This window comes from Drosophila tropicalis, unplaced genomic scaffold (genome assembly GCF_018151085.1).
Source record: "Drosophila tropicalis isolate 14030-0801.00 unplaced genomic scaffold, ASM1815108v1 contig_562, whole genome shotgun sequence".
In the NCBI taxonomy this organism is placed as follows: Eukaryota; Metazoa; Arthropoda; class Insecta; order Diptera; family Drosophilidae; genus Drosophila; species Drosophila tropicalis.
The window spans coordinates 752,123-772,843 of NW_027173037.1; the positions used below are offsets into that span (position 1 = coordinate 752,123).

The window sequence follows — 20,721 nt, forward strand, 5'->3', positions numbered from 1 at the left end:
ACACGAATTTGTGTGTAAAAACAAACACACAAGTATCATGGTCAGTTGACTGAGAGAGTTTGCATGAAAGTAAAAATGAAAACCTTAAAGCCCCTCAACAAAAAAAAAAAAACACACAAAAAAAAGAGCAAGCCAAAAAACCCAATTCGAGACTCTTTCACTTAGTGGCCAAAATGATGAGCATGAGCTGGAAACTCTTCCGCATTTTGACTGTTTCCTTTTTTAAGTTTTTCACCTTCATTTTTTTCGTTTTTTTTTTTTTTTGTTTTGTTACCATTTCGATGACTTTTCCGGCCTAACTTGAATTGCAATTTCGATTCGATTTTATGTAGATTTCTACCATTTCGAAATGAACCGAAAATTTTCCCAAAAAACAAAACTATAGCAGAGCAACGACATTCAATTGGCATGCGTAAGTAGTTGATGTTGGGTTTACATAACTTTTTACAACAAGCCGAAACGTTGAAGAGGAGATAAGCGATTGTGCAAACCAAACAAAAAGCCACAAAAACAAAAAGCAAAAAAAAGTATCCAACTTGGTAGCAATTGAAGCATGAACACGGCCACAGCCCATTGCTAATTGAAAGAGTTGGGGGAGGTGGGAGTAAAAATAGGAAAACGGGTAACAAAAGAGAAGCGGGGAGGGATCGCAGTGGTTGGGTAAAACAATGGCTTGTTGCATGTTGCATGATTTGAACAATTTGTTCATCTGTCTAACCATTTATGACGGCCCAAGAGAAATTGTTACAAAGCCAAGAAAAATGTCCACTTTATATAGATATATCGTTCGTTTGTTCACTGTGCCAATGGTATAAAATTATTTATTGCATTTTATATCTCTGCATCTGTATCTATATCTGGCTGCTGTTGTTGTTGTTGTTGCCAAACTATATAAGGTAAATGTGATCAACTATCGGAGCGATTGCTTAACCAGGTAGTATCTACTTTCGGTTAACCGCACAGACAAGTGTCCCAATTGCCACTTTGTTAGACTGAAGGCCGATTCTCAAAAACTTTGACTTGTCCAATATAATTTGGCCATAAATATTCAAAGTGCATTGCCAGCGACTCACACACAATTATTTGAGGTATGCCCATTGAAACTGGCCCGAATGGAACTAGTTCTGGCTGAAATATATTCTGGTCAAAAAAGTTATTAATTACTACAGCTGTGGACACAAAAACTTGTATTAAATTTAAACTCTGTTAATCGATGGCAAAATTCTCATGTTTCTGTTCCCAACATCAAAAGTTTTACTCTGTACATTAAGATTCCGACTTAACAACTCTGTTTGAACTCTTGGCCAAGTTATTGGCCAAATATTTGTAGACAATAATTAGTTTTGGCATATATTTATTTAACTATTAACGATTATATTGAGTAAAATGAAAAACGAGTGGGTCATCTGAGCCGTAATGATTGTGTGCTTAAATATTTAATATTGTACATATTTAAAATATTTTATTTTTTTTAAATTTTTAAGTACCTCCTTATTTTTTATATTTTTATACTTTCCGAAAAGAATGCAATTTAAAATCAAATAAATGTTTTGTCTGCCTTTAAAGAAGTGAAATTGCATATAGAAACACATAAAAAACACAAATTTTTTAAAATTGCTACAAGTTCAATTTAAATATTGATTGAAAATATTATTATTTTTTATTATCAGCTTAGGATACAAACCTAACTATCTTTTATAAGCACTAACAACTATGATCCTATGACCACCTATGACTTAGGTGAAAACTAAATCCCAAAACTATCCTGGGACCTAAACTCCGATTGATTTGAAAACAAACATTTTTTTTTCTTTCGAATAAATTTATTAATATTTATCTCGGACAACACTTCATAATCTACATAATTAACTTAAAAAAAAGTTTAGAATAAACAGATTTTGTCGTTTCTTCTATAAAATGGGTACTATATACTTAGTATTTGTTTCTAGAACTGCCAAAAATATCGCTCTAATGTTCCATTTGTGGTCAATCGTGGATATCGACTATGAATGAATGACTGTGTGAATTGCATCCCTTCAATTTCTGAGTTGTGGTTCAAACTGTAGGCATCTAATTTAAACCTAATTAACTAGAAAACCTCGTTAACCCTCACCACCACTAACTAGTTCCTTCTCCGAGTTAGCAAACCACAAAACTATAAAACTGTTTAAGAGTCCCATCACATATGGGTTTTCCTTATGACCCCTCGTGAATCATACGAATATATTAAACTGACAAGAGGCTATATAAAGTCGTGGCTCTTGTTATATCATAACAACAACAACAACAACTACTACAATAGAAGTAGACACCGCAGTCATTGTGGGGGTGAAGATGGGGGAACGGATGACGGAGACGGTAGAAACACACTTCCGTTTTTGGTTTTTGGTCTTGTGGACTTTTACTTTTTCGCCCCACAAATTGTGTTGCAATTGTTGGTTTTGTTGTTGTTTTCGGCATGTGCAGTTGCTGCAACAAGAAATGCAATCGCATGACATTTGCAGCGTGCCAAATTGCAAGTATTCAATGTCGTCGTCGTCGTCGTCGTCGTCGGCGCCAGTAGTGGCTTATGCAATTAAGCTTAATACTAGCCACAAACCAAACTTGTTTCTCAACTTTAAAATATATTTAAAAACAAAAGACAAAAACTAAAAAATTTCTTTTTCTTTTCTTTCCTTTAGCTGGTCAAAATGCTGGAGTTGTGGCTGCTGCTGTGGCAGCCGGACAAAATCAAACCCAGGTCTATGTAACAGAATCTCTTGCCTACAAAAGCCCTATCGATGTCCCCATCCAAAGATACAATTCTATCTCTACACGCGTCGCACACAGGGAGGAAGGTGAATTCCTCAATGTCTTGGATCCGAATGCATTATACTACACACATTTCAATCCACGACATCCAACGAAAATCATTATCCATGGCTTTGGCGGTGGTCGCATGTTGAGTCCTAGTCCCGATTTGCGAGAAGCTTACTTCAGCGTGGGCGAATATAATATCATAATTGTGGATTACAGTGATGCTGTGAAAGAACCCTGTCTAAGTCAAATGGAATGGGCACCCAGATTTGGCAGTCTTTGCATATCACAACTGGTCAAGTATTTGGCCAGACATCCGCGTGGTGTTCAACCAGATGATCTGCATTTCATTGGCTACAGTGTGGGTGCTCACATAGCCGGATTGGTGGCCAACTACCTAAAGCCAGAGGAGGGTAGACTGGGCAGAATCACAGCTCTGGATCCAACTATATTCTTCTATGCAGGCACCAACAACTCCAGAGACTTGGATTCCAGCGATGCGCATTTTGTCGATGTCATGCACACGGGTGCCGGAATATTGGGTCAATGGCATTCCAGTGGCCATGCGGACTTCTATGTGAACGGTGGCACAAGGCAGCCAGCTTGTGTGGGATCAGCCACACTATTTCGTAAGTAGAAGAACAGAGATCCTAAAGCAGATTAATTCACACTTTTCTAAGCGGATTTTCATTTGATTTCAAATCCTATTTCTTGAAAATTAATAAGCAGGAGACATTTTGTTCAGCTGTAATTATAAAGTTATCCGGTTTGTAGATTGCCTAACAACATTTGTGATTTAAACTGACATATTTGTTATAAATTAATTGTGAAATAATAGTTCCTTTTTTTAATGCGAACGATAGGTTACGATTGCCACAATTTTTGTTGACAAGTAGTTTTTAACAATGAGATAATATGAGATTATATGAGTATAAAGTATAAATTAAAAGAATACGATAGCTGAATACAACTAACTGGTAACTAAAATTTATAGAAATTAAATCAAAAGTAACATAGGTTCAACGGAATGTCCAGGAAGTAAAGCGATTCAATTTAATATTTAGTATTTATATATGTACTTGCTATATTTCATCGTAGACCAAGATCATCGTGTCTGTGAAAAATTGGCTTAAAGTAGAAAAGTATAGTTTTACCTGATTATCTATTCAAGCCGAAAACGGGAAGTGAAACTTATGGTAACTGAAGAGCCTTGTAACAGAATTATGCAATCAGATGTCTGAGATTTGAAACTAGATTTAGATACACTTAGTATTTGCCTTTGAGTGGGATATTTCAAAGACAAACAGTGCCAAATGTTCAGACCCGAAAAAGCTCTTAAAGACGCTTCATTTGACCCAAGTTGAAACTCACGAGTCTTGGAATGTTTTAACATAATAAAAGAGAAAAATTCAAACCACAAAAACTGCGCCAAATCGGGTCATACAACCAACTATGTATGTTTGTTAATAATCTTCAAAAGTATCGAGCAATGACTCCCATGCCAACCCTGACTAGTTTTTTGTTTTCAAAAGTTACCTTTTGCTTTAACCTTTGAAGCAATGTGTGTACCTATATACATATTAAAAACAATTATTGAAAAACTTATTTCAATGAACATGGGAAACGACATTGGCCAATACAAAGTCAGAGTAAAAAGTTTGAGTATATTATTGGTTTGGCGAGCTTAATTCTTGAGGTTACTAGCTCATAATTGAAATAATTATCATATATACAAGTTTGTTTTTGAAAAAGCATTATATATAGTTGCCTTTGCCTTTCTTTTGCAGAAACCTTGGCCTGTGATCACACAAAAGTAACGCCATATTTCATTGAATCGATAACCTCAACGCGTGGTTTTTACGCTGGACCCTGTCCCAATCTCTTCACATACCTGATAGGTTGGTGTGAGCCAAAGGATTCTGAGTATGTGCTAATGGGTGAACATTGTTCAAACAAGTAAGTAAATGTTCTAATCAAGTACAACTGGCATATAAAACATTAATATTTTTTTTGCTTTTTAGAGCCCGAGGCAACTATTATGTGACCACCAATGCCAAACCGCCCTTTGCTCGTGGTTTTCCTGGCAAAGGGCGCTCCAATGGCGAGTACCAGGGAGTCCGCAGATAACTCTAAGATTCATATTATCTCTCACTCTGGGAAGTGTCTACTATGCTCTCTCTTTCTCTCTATCTCTATGTAATTATAGGATACATTTTAGCACCAATGTGATTTTAGTTTTTTGCTTCTTCCTGACTATTGTAATTTTTGTATTTATTTTTAACATTTAACACATTCTACAATATTTAGATTAGAAACTGCCGCCATTGTCAATTTGTTCGCACTTAATCTAATCATTAAGTTGTAAGCTGAAAGTTTTGTGGTCCAAAATACATATATACATATGAATCGAAACGAATATACATATATTTGTATATATATTTTAACATGTTCTTTTATTGAATTCCAAATACATTGTTTGTTTTATTGTTTTTCGGTAATTTGTGTGGGTTCTAGGGGCTTAAATTAATACAATTTTATTCAATATATGTTGTTGTTATGTTGTTTTAGTTATTACATTTTGCATTGAAATATATGTATGTATGGGTGTAGGTAGGTATGTATGTAGTTTGGAATTATTTAAAAATCATATATGTATATGTAACATGGGCGGGTGTTGCCAGAAGGGGGAGACAATTTACGAATTGAATTTGAATTTGTTTTTCTTTCATTTTCTATGTTTGATTGAATTTTTCCTCTTTTTTTTTTTTTAATTTTTACTAAATATTTCAACATAACTCTCAATCAACATAAAGATTTATTTTAAGTACAGATTCATAGATACATACATTTATATATATATGTTTTATATATATATATACACAGTTGAAATTTTATATATATTGAGTGGGTGTGTTTTTTTTATCATTTAAATTTATATGTTTGCCAAAAATGTTGATAATTTTTAATAGTAATATATGTATGTATATATAGAATGGCCGAAGCTATATATTTTGTGCGCCTGAAAATCGGTTGTGGTATGTGCATATATATACATACATATGTATATACTCGATTAATTGTCACACACGCACACAACATGAATTGGGCTTGGCTTGGGTTTTGTTAATAAAACATTTCATTTTTTGTTATTTTAATTAAAGTTATTCATTATACTTCTTCTGTTGCTTGGGTTTTATATACACTTAAATTTACTCACAAAAGCATTTAATGATGGCATTTTTTTTGTTTGTTTTGTTTTTGCTAAATTAATATATAGTAGGTAGGTAATATAGAATATGTCTTGTATTGTATATATACAAACTGATGAATGTTGCGATTTTCTATATGTATCTCATAAATATCATTTTGTGGCTTCGGGTTTAACAATATTGTTTATTAATATATGTTAATTATTGTCCACACAGCCTCGAGAGCTTGAGCATCTCTCTCAACATAAAATTAAAAACAAAATTCCATAACTTAAACATAAATTTATACGAAGAGCCTCTTTTAATGTTCATCTCTCCATAAACATCATTTCTAATCAGGATTTCTCTTCTCTTTTTATATATTTATAAATATATATTTTACACATTACGCATAGATTTATACTAATATTACACATACGCCCCCATGGCCAAAGAAATTTAACAATTTTCTTTTTTTGCCTAAAATCAAAATTATAAGAAAAATTATAATCGTTTTTTTTTTTTTGTTTTTGTCATTTGGAAATATTAACTAAACTTATAGATTTAGGTATTGTCGCTTTCACAAGCAGTTTTCCTTCTCTTCGCATTCGAATAGAACATTTAAAATTTAAATACGTATATATAATAATATTTATATAGTTAGTATAATATAATGATTATATAATTAATTTTTGTTTTGTTTTTGTTTTGCTGCTCTGTACAAATTACGGTATAAGAATTGACTCTTTTAGTTAGAAAATTTTCACATTTGTTTATTCATACATAGTGATTTGAATTGTGAATAATTTGTTAATATTTATTTTGGTATAATAGTAGTATATGCGATTAATTATATATAGATGTATATTTGAATACTTTTTACTAGGTAAATTTTTGTAATACATATATTATACATTTAGATTATACTTGATTAAGTAACTACATAAGTGCATTAATTTGTGAAGTCATACAAAGTAAGTGCGTCTTAACAAAAAGTTGAAACAAAATCAACCAAATAAGTATTAATTCATTTAAATATAAATATATATAAATAAACATTAAAAGTTGTGCATTTAAATTCGAAATTGTGCTCAAAATAATACAGAAAGTTTAAGGTGCATAAAAATCACTTTCTAAGAACATATTCAACTCAGTAAAAAGTACTTAAAAACGAAAACTTAAATAGTTGTATGTACATTGATATATTTCTATAATTGAATAACTATTTAGATATATTTATGTCAATAAATTAAGACATTAAGACTAATGTATTTAGTAATGAAAATAATTTTACTCAAAAGCATTCTAGAAATTCGTTTCTAATGAACTAATGAACTTTCTCTCCATTCGAATTGGTTTGATTCTCAATAAAAGAAAGTAAAGGCTGGAAAATGTGACCTTAGTGATAAAGTCACAATCTTTCCGATAAGTTTTGAAATTTTACATAGAAAACTAACGGATTGAAGCATTGCTGCTTTAAACTGTTTAAATTTTAAAATCTAAAATGTTTTTTGTTATTAAATCAGCAGAAATACGAAGAAATAGTTTCCATTTTAGCTATCATAAACATTTTCATAGAAGTTTATTCATTCTTTAAAGAAAATCATAAATACTTCCTGAGTAATTTGACTAAAAAAACTATTAAACTTAACTGTGCCGTGAAAATAAAATGTCTTCTTAAAATTTAAACTAAAAAAGTGCTTTCAAAGTGCTTGAAACTCTGCATTAAAATGATAAATAACGAAATTGTATTAAAACTGTGCATTAAAATAAATATAATTCAAGTTATATGCTTGTATTTGAATATTAGCTGATTAGTTAGTCAGTAGTGAAGAGCATATATGAAGACCAATTCTGAGGATATATGCGCCTACTGCTATCTACTTATTGTTAGATATCTATGTAAGTATTTTGTAGTATTAAGAGTTTATGTATTAGGATATATGTATGTGTGTTTTAGTACCTATATCATGCCTTGCTCAATTGTCATGAACATAATTTAACTAAATGATGAAACTTTTAATGTATACATATTGTATTAATCTTCAAAAGACTTTTGGGGTTTTCTGTTTGTTTGTTGTTATGTTTTTTTATAATCAACAATTGCTTAAAGGTTATAGAAGTTAGTTTTTGTTTGCTTGTTGATTAAAATTGTACTAATTCTTAGACATAAAAAGCCATTTAGAGCTTTGGTTTTTACACAGAAGAATATCATCAACGGTAATAAAACTTGCAGTTTTACATTTTCATTTTTTTCTTTGTTTCTGTTTTTTTTTTTTTTTTTGCTATGTTCTTTTGCATAGTTAACAACAATTTATATTTTATCTAGTTTTCATTTATTATTATATGTTTATTATTTTTATGATTTTGAGTCTGGATTATGTTTGCTTCAATGATATTTGTAGATATTTGTCATTCTATTGGAGGCTGTAGGAACGGGAGCTTGTAAATAGAAATTTGCAGAAGCCATGCCTAGAATTATGCTATAGATTTATATGATTCGCTGTGTGTGTGTGTGTGTTAGGGTGTGGTTTGGTGTGTGTTAGCCTGTGTTGCATGTATATGTAGTTTCTCTGTTAGGTACATAGTTTCATTGTGTTCGTGTGGCAATAATATGATTTAGATTTTTTATGTTTTCATCGAAATTCGTTTCAATCCTTAGCTACTTTGTTTAGTTTAGTTTAGTTAGTTGCCCATATTATGTACACATATCATTAGATTTATATAAACTTTAACAACACATCAATAGAACAAACAATAAATGTAAGGGTAAACGAACGTTAAACGATTAAAACAATTTCCAACTAGTCAACTAAAAGCTATGATATATATCAGTGACTTAAGTGATTCCATTACCGATTTTACTGTTGCTGATAGGGCGGCATTTGCTCTGTGGACTGCTGTTGTCCTTGCGTGTAGTCATAGTTATAGGAATTATCCTGATAGGCTGGCGGCTGAGCGGGCTCCTCGGCAATAGCACCACCAGCGGCAAATGGATTGTTCGCCACGTGTCCGGTGGCGCCGTAACTAATGGCATTTGATTGCTGCATTTGGCTTTGTTCATTGTACTCGGGTGCACCCTAAAAAGTTTTCATCACATATATACATATACTTATCATGCATTCAAATCGTAAAAAAAGGACACTTACAAATGACGTTTCCTTCATGTAGTTGCCCATCATGCCAGCCTGACTGGGATCTGTGTTGGTTATAGCCCCTGCTGGTGGTGCCCAGACCTGTTGCTCTTCGGCTGGTGGTTCGGCCCAAGGTTGCAGTTCACCCGATGCAAAAATACCATAGAAAGTACAACCAATTAGATGAACACATGCGGCCAAAGTGAATACTGTTGTCCAACATCCGTGGGGCTAAAAATGGCAAGGACATTTCAGTTTAAAGAAAGTGAATAGAAAATGTGTACATTTTTCTTGAAAGTTTGTTTTGGTACTCTACTCTACCACTAAAAATCAAAGATAATTTGTTATAATAATTCACTTACATCTGCCTGAATAAGTCCATCTAAAGCATAGGGCACTATTATGCCAGCAAGTGTGCCAATGCCATTGGATAAACCCATCAATATACTCGCATAGCGTGGAGCTATATCCAAATGGTTTACATTATAGCCGGAAATGGCAAAACCACTAAACGCCACGCCACAAGTCAAAGCGAACATGGCTCCTGTCTGAAATGGCATTTAAGGCAAACAATAGTAAGGAAAAATCAATAAAATAGGTAAATATTAAATGATGATGGAAGACTTACCGACGTGGATGAATGTGCCACAAACAGGAAGAAGAGTCCCTCCATGCCAAAGCCACCGCAATTGAACAACTTCCTCACATTCGTCGTCGATAAGATGCCATTCTTACGCAGATGATCCGCCAGCATGCCACCAAAGGGCACAATAGTGGTCATAATCAAATGGGGCAGTGAGCCGACAAAACCAGCCTCCTCCACCTTGAAGCCGAACTTGTGTTTGAGGAACGACGATTGAAACAAAACGAGTAGATAGAAATTCCAGGAACGACAGAAATTCGCCACTATAATGGCATAAACCGGCATCGAGCGCATCATCTCACGCCACGGTGTGGTCTTCAGCGATGGCATTGAGGGATGAGCCGACTCTCCCAATGATTTCTCAATGTATTTCAGTTCGGGTATACTGATGGCAGGATGTTTTCGAGGATTCTCAAAGCATAGCCAGATCCAAAACATATACCAAATGATGCCAAATACACCGTAAGCATAGAACGGAGCTTGATATCCGACGGCATCGGCTAAAAGTCCAGAAAGAGGTAAGCCAACAACCACACCGGCATATGAGCCCGAGAAGGCTAGAGTCGCCAGTCGAGATCGCTCCATGGGTGGTGCCCAGAAACGCCAAATGCCATGACAAGCTGGATAGGTTACACCCTAAAAAGAGACACCATCAGCATCATCATCATCAAAATCAACATTGTTATCATGATAATCATCTTCAACAGTAGCAAAATAAGGACTCAGACTCACACACAAAGAAATCGCATTAAAATAAATGCTTTTGTTATTTTTCTGTTAAACCAACCACCCGAAAACCCATTCCCATCTAGCTCATCTTTTTCTCAGTCAAAGGCGGCGGGGGGCTTAGGACATGTTTTCATTTCACATATTTGCTCTATCATACAGCCATCCCCTTTGTGTCATATCACGCAATCCTAATCCTTGGCTTTGATCTGTGGCCATGAATCGAATTTACTGAATTTACTCAGTTTGGCGAATTTGCAAAAAATCTTTCGCTTTCACTCGTATGTAGTTACTTACCTCAAAGAGTCCTTGCAGCACGCGCACACAAATCACCACATGGCCATGCATCAAAGTCATAGCGAAGGGCACAAACAGATGCAAAGTGGCCGAACATACGATGGATAGGCCAAAGATTTTGTTCGCTGGAAACTTGGATGCAATGAAACCGCCGGGTATTTGTGTTATTAAATATCCCCAGAAGAAGGATGAGTCCACATGGCTTTCCACGGCAACCGTCCAGTTCATAAACACAGTCTAAATATGAATGAGAAAGTATCAGCATTAAAATGGGATTTTTACATAAGAGAGAGAGAGAGAAAGAGAGGGAGAACATATGAGCAAGTATGGTAGAGTAAGTGAGCTGGCAACAATCATTAAAAACTGCCGCGGGGTTTTCATAACGAGCTATGTACAAAACGCAAAATTTTCATTTATATGTGTATACACCCACATATTTGAGTGTTTGTGCATGTGTGTGGGAATAGGCGTGGCCTTTTGAATGTGACTTCTGAGTGATGGCATTATATCCACTAATTGACAGCAGCTTTTTCAGTAATCAAATGAGGCAAATTTCAACAATTGATTACTTAAATGCGTTACTAAAAGCTTTGCAAAACGGTTTCAAATTTAAATTGTTTAGCTCAAAATTATTTAAAGTTGCTCACTTTTAATTTAAGGTTTTCCCTTTTTTTTGACACAAAAGCTTAGGAGCTATTTAGTCAGCCTCTAGAAGAGGATGCTAGTTCTGTATATTTGCTTTAACAAGATAATCACAGCTAGACTGATAGATTGATGAATAAAGTAGCAAAGTCATAAGTGATACCAAAGTTAAGGAATCTGTCAATATAGCTACATATTTTATTAACTACCAAATTCTATAACCACCAGACTTTGAAAAAGAATGCTAACGAGGAATAAACATTCAACACTAAAACCTAACATAGAATAGTGTCAACAACTATTCAATAAGGATAAATGGTACAAATTTCTTCGAAAGTGCAAATGAGAGCATTTTACTCACCCCATTATGTTCGCCTTTGAGTTTTGCCGCCGACATATTGCATCTCATGCCAAAGGCAATCATGAATCCCACACGGGCCATGGTGGCAATGGTGTAACGTGCCGGCATACATGGACACTCCAGCCTTGCAGTACTTGTCGATCTTTCGCAGTGGTGGACGTTCGATCTCTTCGAAGGAGGCTGGCGAATCGGGTCGATCGTCGTCGTCATCGTATGCGTGGCCACCGCCTGGACCGCGACCCTCACGGTCGCCTCCTTCCATTCCTCGTAGCCACCGTGACCTCCATGATAGCTCTGGGATATTTCGAATTTCTCCATATTTGGCTTCAGGCTAAGCAATAGAGAATGAGTGGGGGAGAAAAGGACATAATTCATGCCAATTAGACCAAAAGTATGCAATAGTGTGGAGAGGGATATCAACAGGTCAACGACGAGGGCGTGAAAACACAAATATTTTTCAGCTTGTTAGAGAACAACCCTCCTGATTTTGGTTTCTTTTCCCCAAGGTATTGCGGTAGTTGAATGTTATTTTGGTTGTTTCTTTTCTCTTTCTCTTTAGAGACAACAAGGGAGAGAGGTAGGGTGGAATAGCAATTGTAAACGAAATCAAATTCAATATTATTAAGTGCTGATAGCAAAATACATTCAAAGTTTATCCAAACAGGTAACACAATCTAAACCACTCAATTGAGACCTTTTTGGTTGGTTTAAATACAGGCCAACCATTAAAAAAAAAAAAGAAGCTTGTCACCAACTGATTGATGACTGTGCGTAAGTTAAGAATGCTTCACAGTCAAGATATTTATCCCCGAACCCAGTATCACATCAACGATGGGATAACTTTGTCCTCACATTGGCATTTTTCTTCATAAATATCTCAGACAATTGCCCCCTAAACCTTACCCCCAAAATGTATGCTATAGAAACTAATAAGCAGCCACCAGCAAAAAAAAAAAAAAAAAAAAAAAAAGTAGGAAAAGGGGCGAAAAAAACAAGCCACTACCTACAAGAAATGCCAGAGTCGTCGCCGCTTGTCACATAACTCAAACTGTCTGACGCCAAAGCTACCCCTCGTCTGGTCACGCAGGATCTTCTGGATAAAGGAGATGAAGTCTAGTTATGTAGTTGTTGAAGTTCGCCCCCTGCCTTGACCGACTTTAATGCCGGCATGTCTGACGCCAATTTTATCCAAAAGAAGTTCGGACATTCTACAAAACCTAACTAAGATGTCATCTGAACTCGTACTACTTCAAAAAATAGAGTATGTTTAGATCGCATTGACCTTTAAGGGAAAATTTTTAGATTTTGCTGCCCTTGGTCTGACGTCAAAATAAAAATGAAGAAAGAAAACTTTCGCGCATTTGGATTTGTGTGTGTAAAAATTTTGTAGACTTTTTGGCGTCGCATAGATTACAACTAACTGGCGCCACTGAAAAGATATCATGGCAAGGCGTCTCTTACTCCTGTTTTACCAGCTCCTTCGACTTTAACTTTCACCACAAAACGTTCCCATTAGACTGTCATTAGATTTGAATGGGTCACATGTTTTGCCTTGGCAACTGGGGAATACATTGGCTTTGCCACTTTATGGTGTTGACGTTGTCGTTGAAGTTGGCGTTGGTGGTGGCTTGTCAGTGACACACTCTTCTCAATGACAATTCTAATTTCATTTTCACTCGAGCAGCTAAAGTAGCGGCAAATAAAAGAAAACTCAAACTCCTTTCTTTTTGCTTTGCCGCTAAAGCATTTCATCATTTCTTCGCGTCGCGCGCACTTGAAGTGCTCTCCTCTGGATGGAGAGCATCAACTACAGGGATCTCAGTGTGCGGTGTCCTGGCAACGTTGGAAATCAATTTCGTTTTGGCCTGAGCTATGTAGTGTTGGTATGCAACATTCCTTAATGAAAACGAACGAGCTAAACTGCTGCCGGAGCTGAACAGAACACCTATTGTTCCAATTTCTAATTTGCGCCCAAGGTCCTTGAGAAATCAGTTATCCTGCCGTACAATGTCCTGTGCCGACGGTAAAACCCATAAAATTGCATACCAAAAGATTCAACATCTCATACCCATCGTTCAATATGCTCTTATGACTTTATTGTGTCGTCGACTCTGACGGCTTCCGTGTGGGCACGTGCTGGTAACGTGCACGGAATTCCTAAGGCAACGCTACGCAGAAGGGAGTGAGAGACAAAGAGAGAGAGAGAGAAAAACTCCTGCTTGGGCATTCACTGGCTGTGGCAGTGACACTGGAAAGCTCTCCCTTTAATGACTTGTTAAGCATGCCAATAATTTTACAACTTCCCGGCAAAAGCACCGCGGCGACACGTGCCAAAGTTTCGCGACGCTCTCAACTTGATATAAGCATTATCCTCTTCTGGCCAGTTTCGTCCAGTTCAGCCAACTGCGAAGAGTGGCCAAAACTGTCGTTCAGCCTTGCGTTAAATTAAAATTTTCAAATATATCCAAATAAAGTACTTTATGATTGGAAACATATTTCATTTCTGACAGCAAAATAGCCCCTTTGTATTATCTCGCCAACAAATTTTAAATGAAGATATTTGAAAAAGGAGAGTGGGGTTTGTCAATATAACTGTATAATGTTTCATTTACTGGGAGGTACAGATGGAACACAATCAGTCGCTTTCTTGAATATGTTATTCTTTCCCTACTTAAAGCCAAAATAATTTATAAAAAATGGGCTGAAAATCCTATTCTAGGACTGGAGTATATACATAAATCTCTCAAGAAGACTAGAGAATTCAGAGTACACAGTTTTTAGTTTTGAGATTTAGTAAACCTTCAAAATCATTGAGATAATCTTGTAATATATTTATAATGTTTATTAGTGTCCCAGATTGTGATAGTTTTAAAACTCGAAGATTCGATTCAAACCATATCTGATTCAAATTAGAGGGCTAACATGGTAGGAAAATAGTCACCCTTAAATATTTAACCAATTGTTTAATAGACAAATGAAACTAATAAACTTTCAATATATTGAAAACTACCATATCATATCTTATAAAGAAATAGGGATTCATTCTGGTTCTCTCATTGACTTCACTCACCCGCCAAAAACGCCCGTCGCCTTCTCTTTTAACGCACTCAAATTCCTCATGTTGTTGCTGTGAATCTGGCTCCGGCTGTTGGTTCTCTACCTCCCAAACCTGGATCTACCCCCGAAAAGACCAAACTCTCAGGTTGGCTACGTTGCTGTTGCTGGTTTTCCTGTTGCCGCTGCTGTTGTTGTTGTTCTTGTTATCACTTGGGCGCATAAATATTTTGTTGCCAACTTCACGGCGGCTTAACTTGGTTCTATATGTATATAATATAGTAAGCGTGTCGAATCGCCAGTCGGTTAATTTTCAAGAGAAGCAGTCAGCAAATTTTTATGACTTTATTCTGTGTGGTTCGCTTTGATTCACAGCGGGTGATGGTCGAGGATTTTCACTTGGTTGCCATTTAATTCTGATTGTTGTTTTACTTTCGTTGTTCTTGTTGTTTCTGTTGCCACTGGTAGCCCCTCTCTTCGCTTCCTCATCCCATTTACAGTGCCTGCAAAAGTAGAAAAGATTTAGTCAATTATTAATATGTTCCCAGTGTTTGTGTTCGTTTGCAGATAAGAAAAATGTTACACAAATTGCACAAAAATTTTTCCGTTTCTTAAGCTGCTTATAGTCATAAATTTGTTTTGCCTAACCGTGATGACGGAAGGGGAACAACAAAACGGAGGGAGTGGAGCCAGCAAAAATATTTTGTTCAAATTTCATTTGGTTTGTCAGTTATGTTGATTGCCTTTTATGCTTCATTTCTTGTGTGTTCGGGATATATGAGAAAATTCGATTTGAATCCTTTTTCTTTGAGAAGACTAAATTGATGGGGTCGGTGGGAAATTTGTGTGCTCTGATTCCCGAACTGGGAAAGTAAAGACTTGAAAAGAGACGACATATTTTATATTCTTTCTAAATAAGTGCAAAAAATATTGAGTTTAAAGCCAACAAGACATGATTTGTTTACCCAAATTCGTTCCTTAAATATTTATATCAGCTAATTTAATATGTTATAAAAAGATACTTCAAATGAAAATAGGTTGAACCAGAACTACTAAATGCAAAAAGTAAATCCTTTAGATAGTCTTAAATAATGAAAGATTAATAATAACATTTCCGGAACATTTTTGCAAACATTTAAAAATTAACAAAAATAAATAAGGTTAATGTATTTTATGTTTAGGTACTTATGTAAGTATATCTTTTAAAAATAAAACAGTTAACAATGTTCAAGCCTTAGGAATATCTAGGATATCTATGTAATTTCTGAAAGATTTATAAAATCTGATGTGTGAAATCCAAAAAATAATAAATATTCTTAAAAAAATTTCACATATTTAGAACAAATAATATAGTAAGCATTTTGAACAAACAGTACTCTCTTTGATATCTCTCATCCAGAGGGTGAAATTATGAATTAAAGGTCACAAAATACATTCAAGAGGCAAAAAAGAAAGCGTTTCCATTAGGTGTATATATATTCTGATCAGCATAAACAGCCTAGTCAAACTAGCCATGCTTACCTCAATATTTAGTATGGACTGAGGTAGTACTAGTTTAAGCAAGTTTAGTTTAAATTGTCGCGATCGATCGATGTCATTGCAAAAGAATACATTTTGAAACATATTTAATATTTAATATTTACTAAGTATATGTAAAATAATATGTATAATCCTTTACCATAAGAATAGTTTTTTAAAAACACATATCTACTTGCTTAATAAAAATTAAATAGAATAAAAATTTTCTATATAAAAGTTCTTCCACCTTACACTTGGCCTTGCCATCTTTTTTTATAAGGTCGAAACAAAACTGGGACCTCAACCTACCACTTTACCCTTCGTAGACACCTGTGTTTTATTAGAATTAATTGAAGATCAATCTATTCAATATTATTTGCCATAAAAAACCCTATGGATTGAAAAGTCTAACTTTCAAACAGTATGCAATTGTGCATATAGATACTTCTAATGTAATTCTAAAATACTAAAATACTAAAGTCTAAAAACTCAAATATGTTTTGAATATTGGCTTTTTATCATATCAAATCGAATAAGACCATGGTGTTTCAATATCTGTGGAATTGGAGATGGAGACATGATCCTGATTTTTACCTTCAGAAGATAAAGTCGCCAAAATAACCGATAAGTCCCAACTGTATAGTACATATGTATATTTCCGATCTCTATCGGCCTCAGCAGCCGAGTCGATGTCCGTCCATCCGTTCGTTTGTCCATCCGCATGACCACTTTAAAGACCACCCCTAGTTAAGGTAATATAACACAGACTATGTTTCTTTGAAATTCCGATTAAGTCTGTCAAATAAATTAACTTTTCTTGGAATATTTGAGTACAAACCTGATCCAATTCAAAAAAAATAACATGTTAAAAATGGATAAAAAGTAACAAAAGAAAAGGCTACATTGGTGTCCTTGCTCTTTCATTTTTGGTATATTCGTGACTTAATAAAAACAAATCGATGAAGTTAACAATGTTCAGAAGTATTCGAACAATATTGAAAACTTAAAACTTTGAATTGTCTGATCTTCAGATAAACTTAAGCCGAGCATTTCACACCACATAAAGTTGTTATTTTTTATTGATATAGTCGATATATGTAGTCTCTGTTATTGGCTTTAATCCATTTCATACTCTTCCAATATTGCCCTAGATGTCATCTAATTGACCTTCAGTGGTGCCAACTTACATGCCACAGATGTGTTACGTAATCCATTTGGCGGCTGTTACTTGATTATGCAATCGCTTTGTTTACTCTCGTTCGGTTTAAATTATATTGATTTATATAAGCATTTCTTTTCGTTTATTTAATAAATATTTTTGTTTTTGCATTATGATATCACAAATAAGGTACACTGATCAACGATTAACACAATAGACTAGACAAAAAGTTTCACAGATTAGACACCGATTTTATGTGGATTAAGATATATTTTTGGAATAGATACTCATTTCATTTAGGCAACACACGACCCGCAATACAAATGGAAAAGGAAAGGAAAATGAATTGAAATGAAAGTTAATTGAAACAAAATACGTTGACGACGACAACATTCAGACAGAGTTGCCCACGTGACCGGCGGCGGCGGCGGTGGCGATGGACTCCTCCGACAACGACGAATATGCGATCCGAACCCAACTCTGTCTGAAGACTGTGTGGCAAGTCAGGTTGCAATCAGCAACGAAGTAAACTCCGATGAGGATCAATGATGAAGCCGCCTGTCTTGGCCTCGGTCAGGTGCGATGGAGATGGATGAATTGGGAGGGACGAGTATATAAGCAACTATCTCACTTGCCGCCACCCATTGCCAGAGGGGGGTGGGGGTAAATGGGAGTGTGGGGTTAGGGGTAGGAGGGATATGAAATACTTTGTTATATACACTGGAAATTTTCGACCATTGGAAAATTGGAAGGGAAAATGTCTGAGCAGTTTTTCCATTTCAAGGGTAAATTATATCTCAATTTTTTGAATCACAACTATTACGAAAGTTTAACACTTTAACAATTAACAAATTGTTAATAATTTCGCAAATATTATTAAATGATTTTTATAAATAATATTTATATAAATATATGTAATTTACATATATGTATATAAATATATATATATATACACTATAATCTAGCACTAACGCAGCTCGCACAGCTCACAGGCTCGCTTTGGCCTCAGCAGGACAACGCACGAAGTGAAACTAACATCAATGGCATTTGCCTTTCTTGGCCCACCATGTGCTGGTGCTGCTGCTGGTCCTCGGCTGTGGTCCAAGATTATGCTGGGGGTCCAACATAATTCCATATGCCATCTCTCTTACACTCGCTCGCATGGAGCAGAAAGTGTGGTGAAAAGCTTTGGCATCTGCTGCGCAGACTCAGGGTCGGTAATGGATTGGGCGAGTGCAGGAATTTCCAAACCTATTCTCCAGGCATTGGTCGAGGGTTGTTTGTTCGGCAACAGTATCCCAGCTGTATGCCTTTGCTTCCAGACCCTGTTGTCGTGGTCGGGGGAGAAGGCCAAAACCACCTGGCCAAACCAAACAACCAATCAGCGTCCACTTTCCTCGCAGTATATAATAACAAACAAGTGGAGAATGGGAATGCTTGGCTATGGGCATGGAAATTGTAGCAGAATCTGGAGGTGGATCTGGTAGCATGGGAATGTTCGTTGGCATCCAGCCAGCACAGTGGGGAATGTGAATCTCAGTCGTGCGTGAAATGCTATTAACATGTTGCCAGGCCATTTTCCATTGTTTTGCTCTCGCTTACAGTTAACCCAAGTTGCCCATACATATCTATGTACATATATCTGTATATATCTATCTAAGCCTGGCAGCCTAAAATGTCAGCCATTTTGAATATTTGCTTTGTATGTGTGACGCGGCCTGTCTGTGTGTTTGGTTGTGGGTGTGAGACAATAGCCAAACTGCGATTTGTGGCCAACAAATTCAAACCAACGAAAAAAGTCAAGCAATCTTATTGATGAAGTCCAGCCAATATACAATATAGTAAACGAGACTCTTGTCAGACTTTTTGATATATTCGCAGTTTACGTGACTTATTGGCAAAATGAATCTTATACTATTTCTGACTATTGTTAATGATGCAACAATCCATTTCAAAGAAACTCTAAAGTAATGCAAAACGTTGTAGCCGCTTTTGGCCATTATGATTGATTAATTGCCTTATTGAGTTCAACAGAGTGTAAAGTAATATATACCTACATAACCCAATAAAATAATTGTTATAAAAAGTTAACTAGAAGATTTCAACCTGATTTTAATTACTGTCTTTTTTTTCATGTTCAAAAATTCTCAAATTTTACCAAGAACGTATTGTCTGAAAAAAAAATCTGTGTAAAAATCGGAATATGTCAAGTTAAAGAACTACATATTAGTTTAAGTTAAGTTTAAGGTATTGTTTAACATAACGTTTTCAAATCATTAGATAGCTTGATTTCTTCTTTATATTAATCGGTGGAATTATTTTTGATAATTTATTTGTTTTTCCATGGTGTCGCGGGAAAATTTCCAACAAATAATTTTTTATTAATCCTTTAGTTAATAATTACATTAAACTTTTCTTTAAAACAATCCATCAATCTTTTTGATTTCGGCTTCCGCCAAAAGTATTTACTTAAGGGATAAGACTTAACGACATCCTACAAAGTATATTCCTAATCAGCAGATCATCAATAGTTTTTGCCAGAATAAACTTTCCTGCATCCGATAACGAAAGTAGAGATTTTTTTAAAATAGAATTTGGACCTGCTTAAAAACCTTAAAAAATAACTTGTTGGTTTTTTGAGATACAACATGACTTTTTATTCGTTTATCAAAATGTCAGAGAAAAAATGTTAAATTGACAAGATTGAAAATGTTAAATTGAAGATTGATTCCAAAAATGCATGAAAATTCTAAAGAACTCTTTACTTTTGTTATTGTCCCAAATTTTAAGCGATTAATATTATTTAGTATCAAACTCCATGTTATACGGTGCGGTGCATATCGGAAATATAAAAAACCCAACAATATTTGGAGTTTTCCTATTGGATTAACTTTAAAAATTGACCTCGAGCCTGTTTGAAAATCTCAAAAGTCACTTAACAAACCCTAAAAATATTTACTTTACAAATCACAGTGTTTCAAATCACTTAAAATTATCACAAGTTTCGTTGTAACTGATAGCTTTTTTAATGGTTCAGAAGTAAAAGTCAGTTAAATTGAACAAAAAATAATGTTGCGAGTCGTTATTGAACGGTGTTGATCTAACACATTGGAAAGTCATATTCTAGTTTACATTATGACCCAAAAAGCTTATATTTTTGGCTTTTTGATTTTAGTACGGCTTAGTATGGCAAAATCGACTAA

The 20,721-nt window shown here is 35.1% G+C and overlaps 2 protein-coding genes across 2 annotated transcripts; one reads left to right on the forward strand and one right to left on the reverse strand.

Moving 5' to 3' along the window:
- Positions 1–1,721: 1,721 nt before the first annotated feature.
- LOC137575064 (inactive pancreatic lipase-related protein 1) lies at positions 1,722–4,923 on the forward strand. Its single transcript, XM_068287450.1, is given in 6 exon segments — positions 1,722–1,740; positions 2,682–2,755; positions 2,758–2,829; positions 2,831–3,425; positions 4,584–4,752; positions 4,818–4,923. Coding segments are annotated over 6 exon segments (1,035 nt in total).
- A 3,312-nt stretch (positions 4,924–8,235) lies between these two features.
- VGlut (Vesicular glutamate transporter) lies at positions 8,236–17,654 on the reverse strand. Its single transcript, XM_068287504.1, is given in 10 exon segments — positions 8,236–9,064; positions 9,134–9,349; positions 9,481–9,666; positions 9,747–10,397; positions 10,785–11,021; positions 11,788–11,907; positions 11,909–12,051; positions 12,054–12,118; positions 14,858–15,344; positions 17,547–17,654. Coding segments are annotated over 9 exon segments (1,887 nt in total). The 5' UTR covers positions 14,908–15,344; positions 17,547–17,654; the 3' UTR covers positions 8,236–8,845.
- Positions 17,655–20,721: the final 3,067 nt, after the last annotated feature.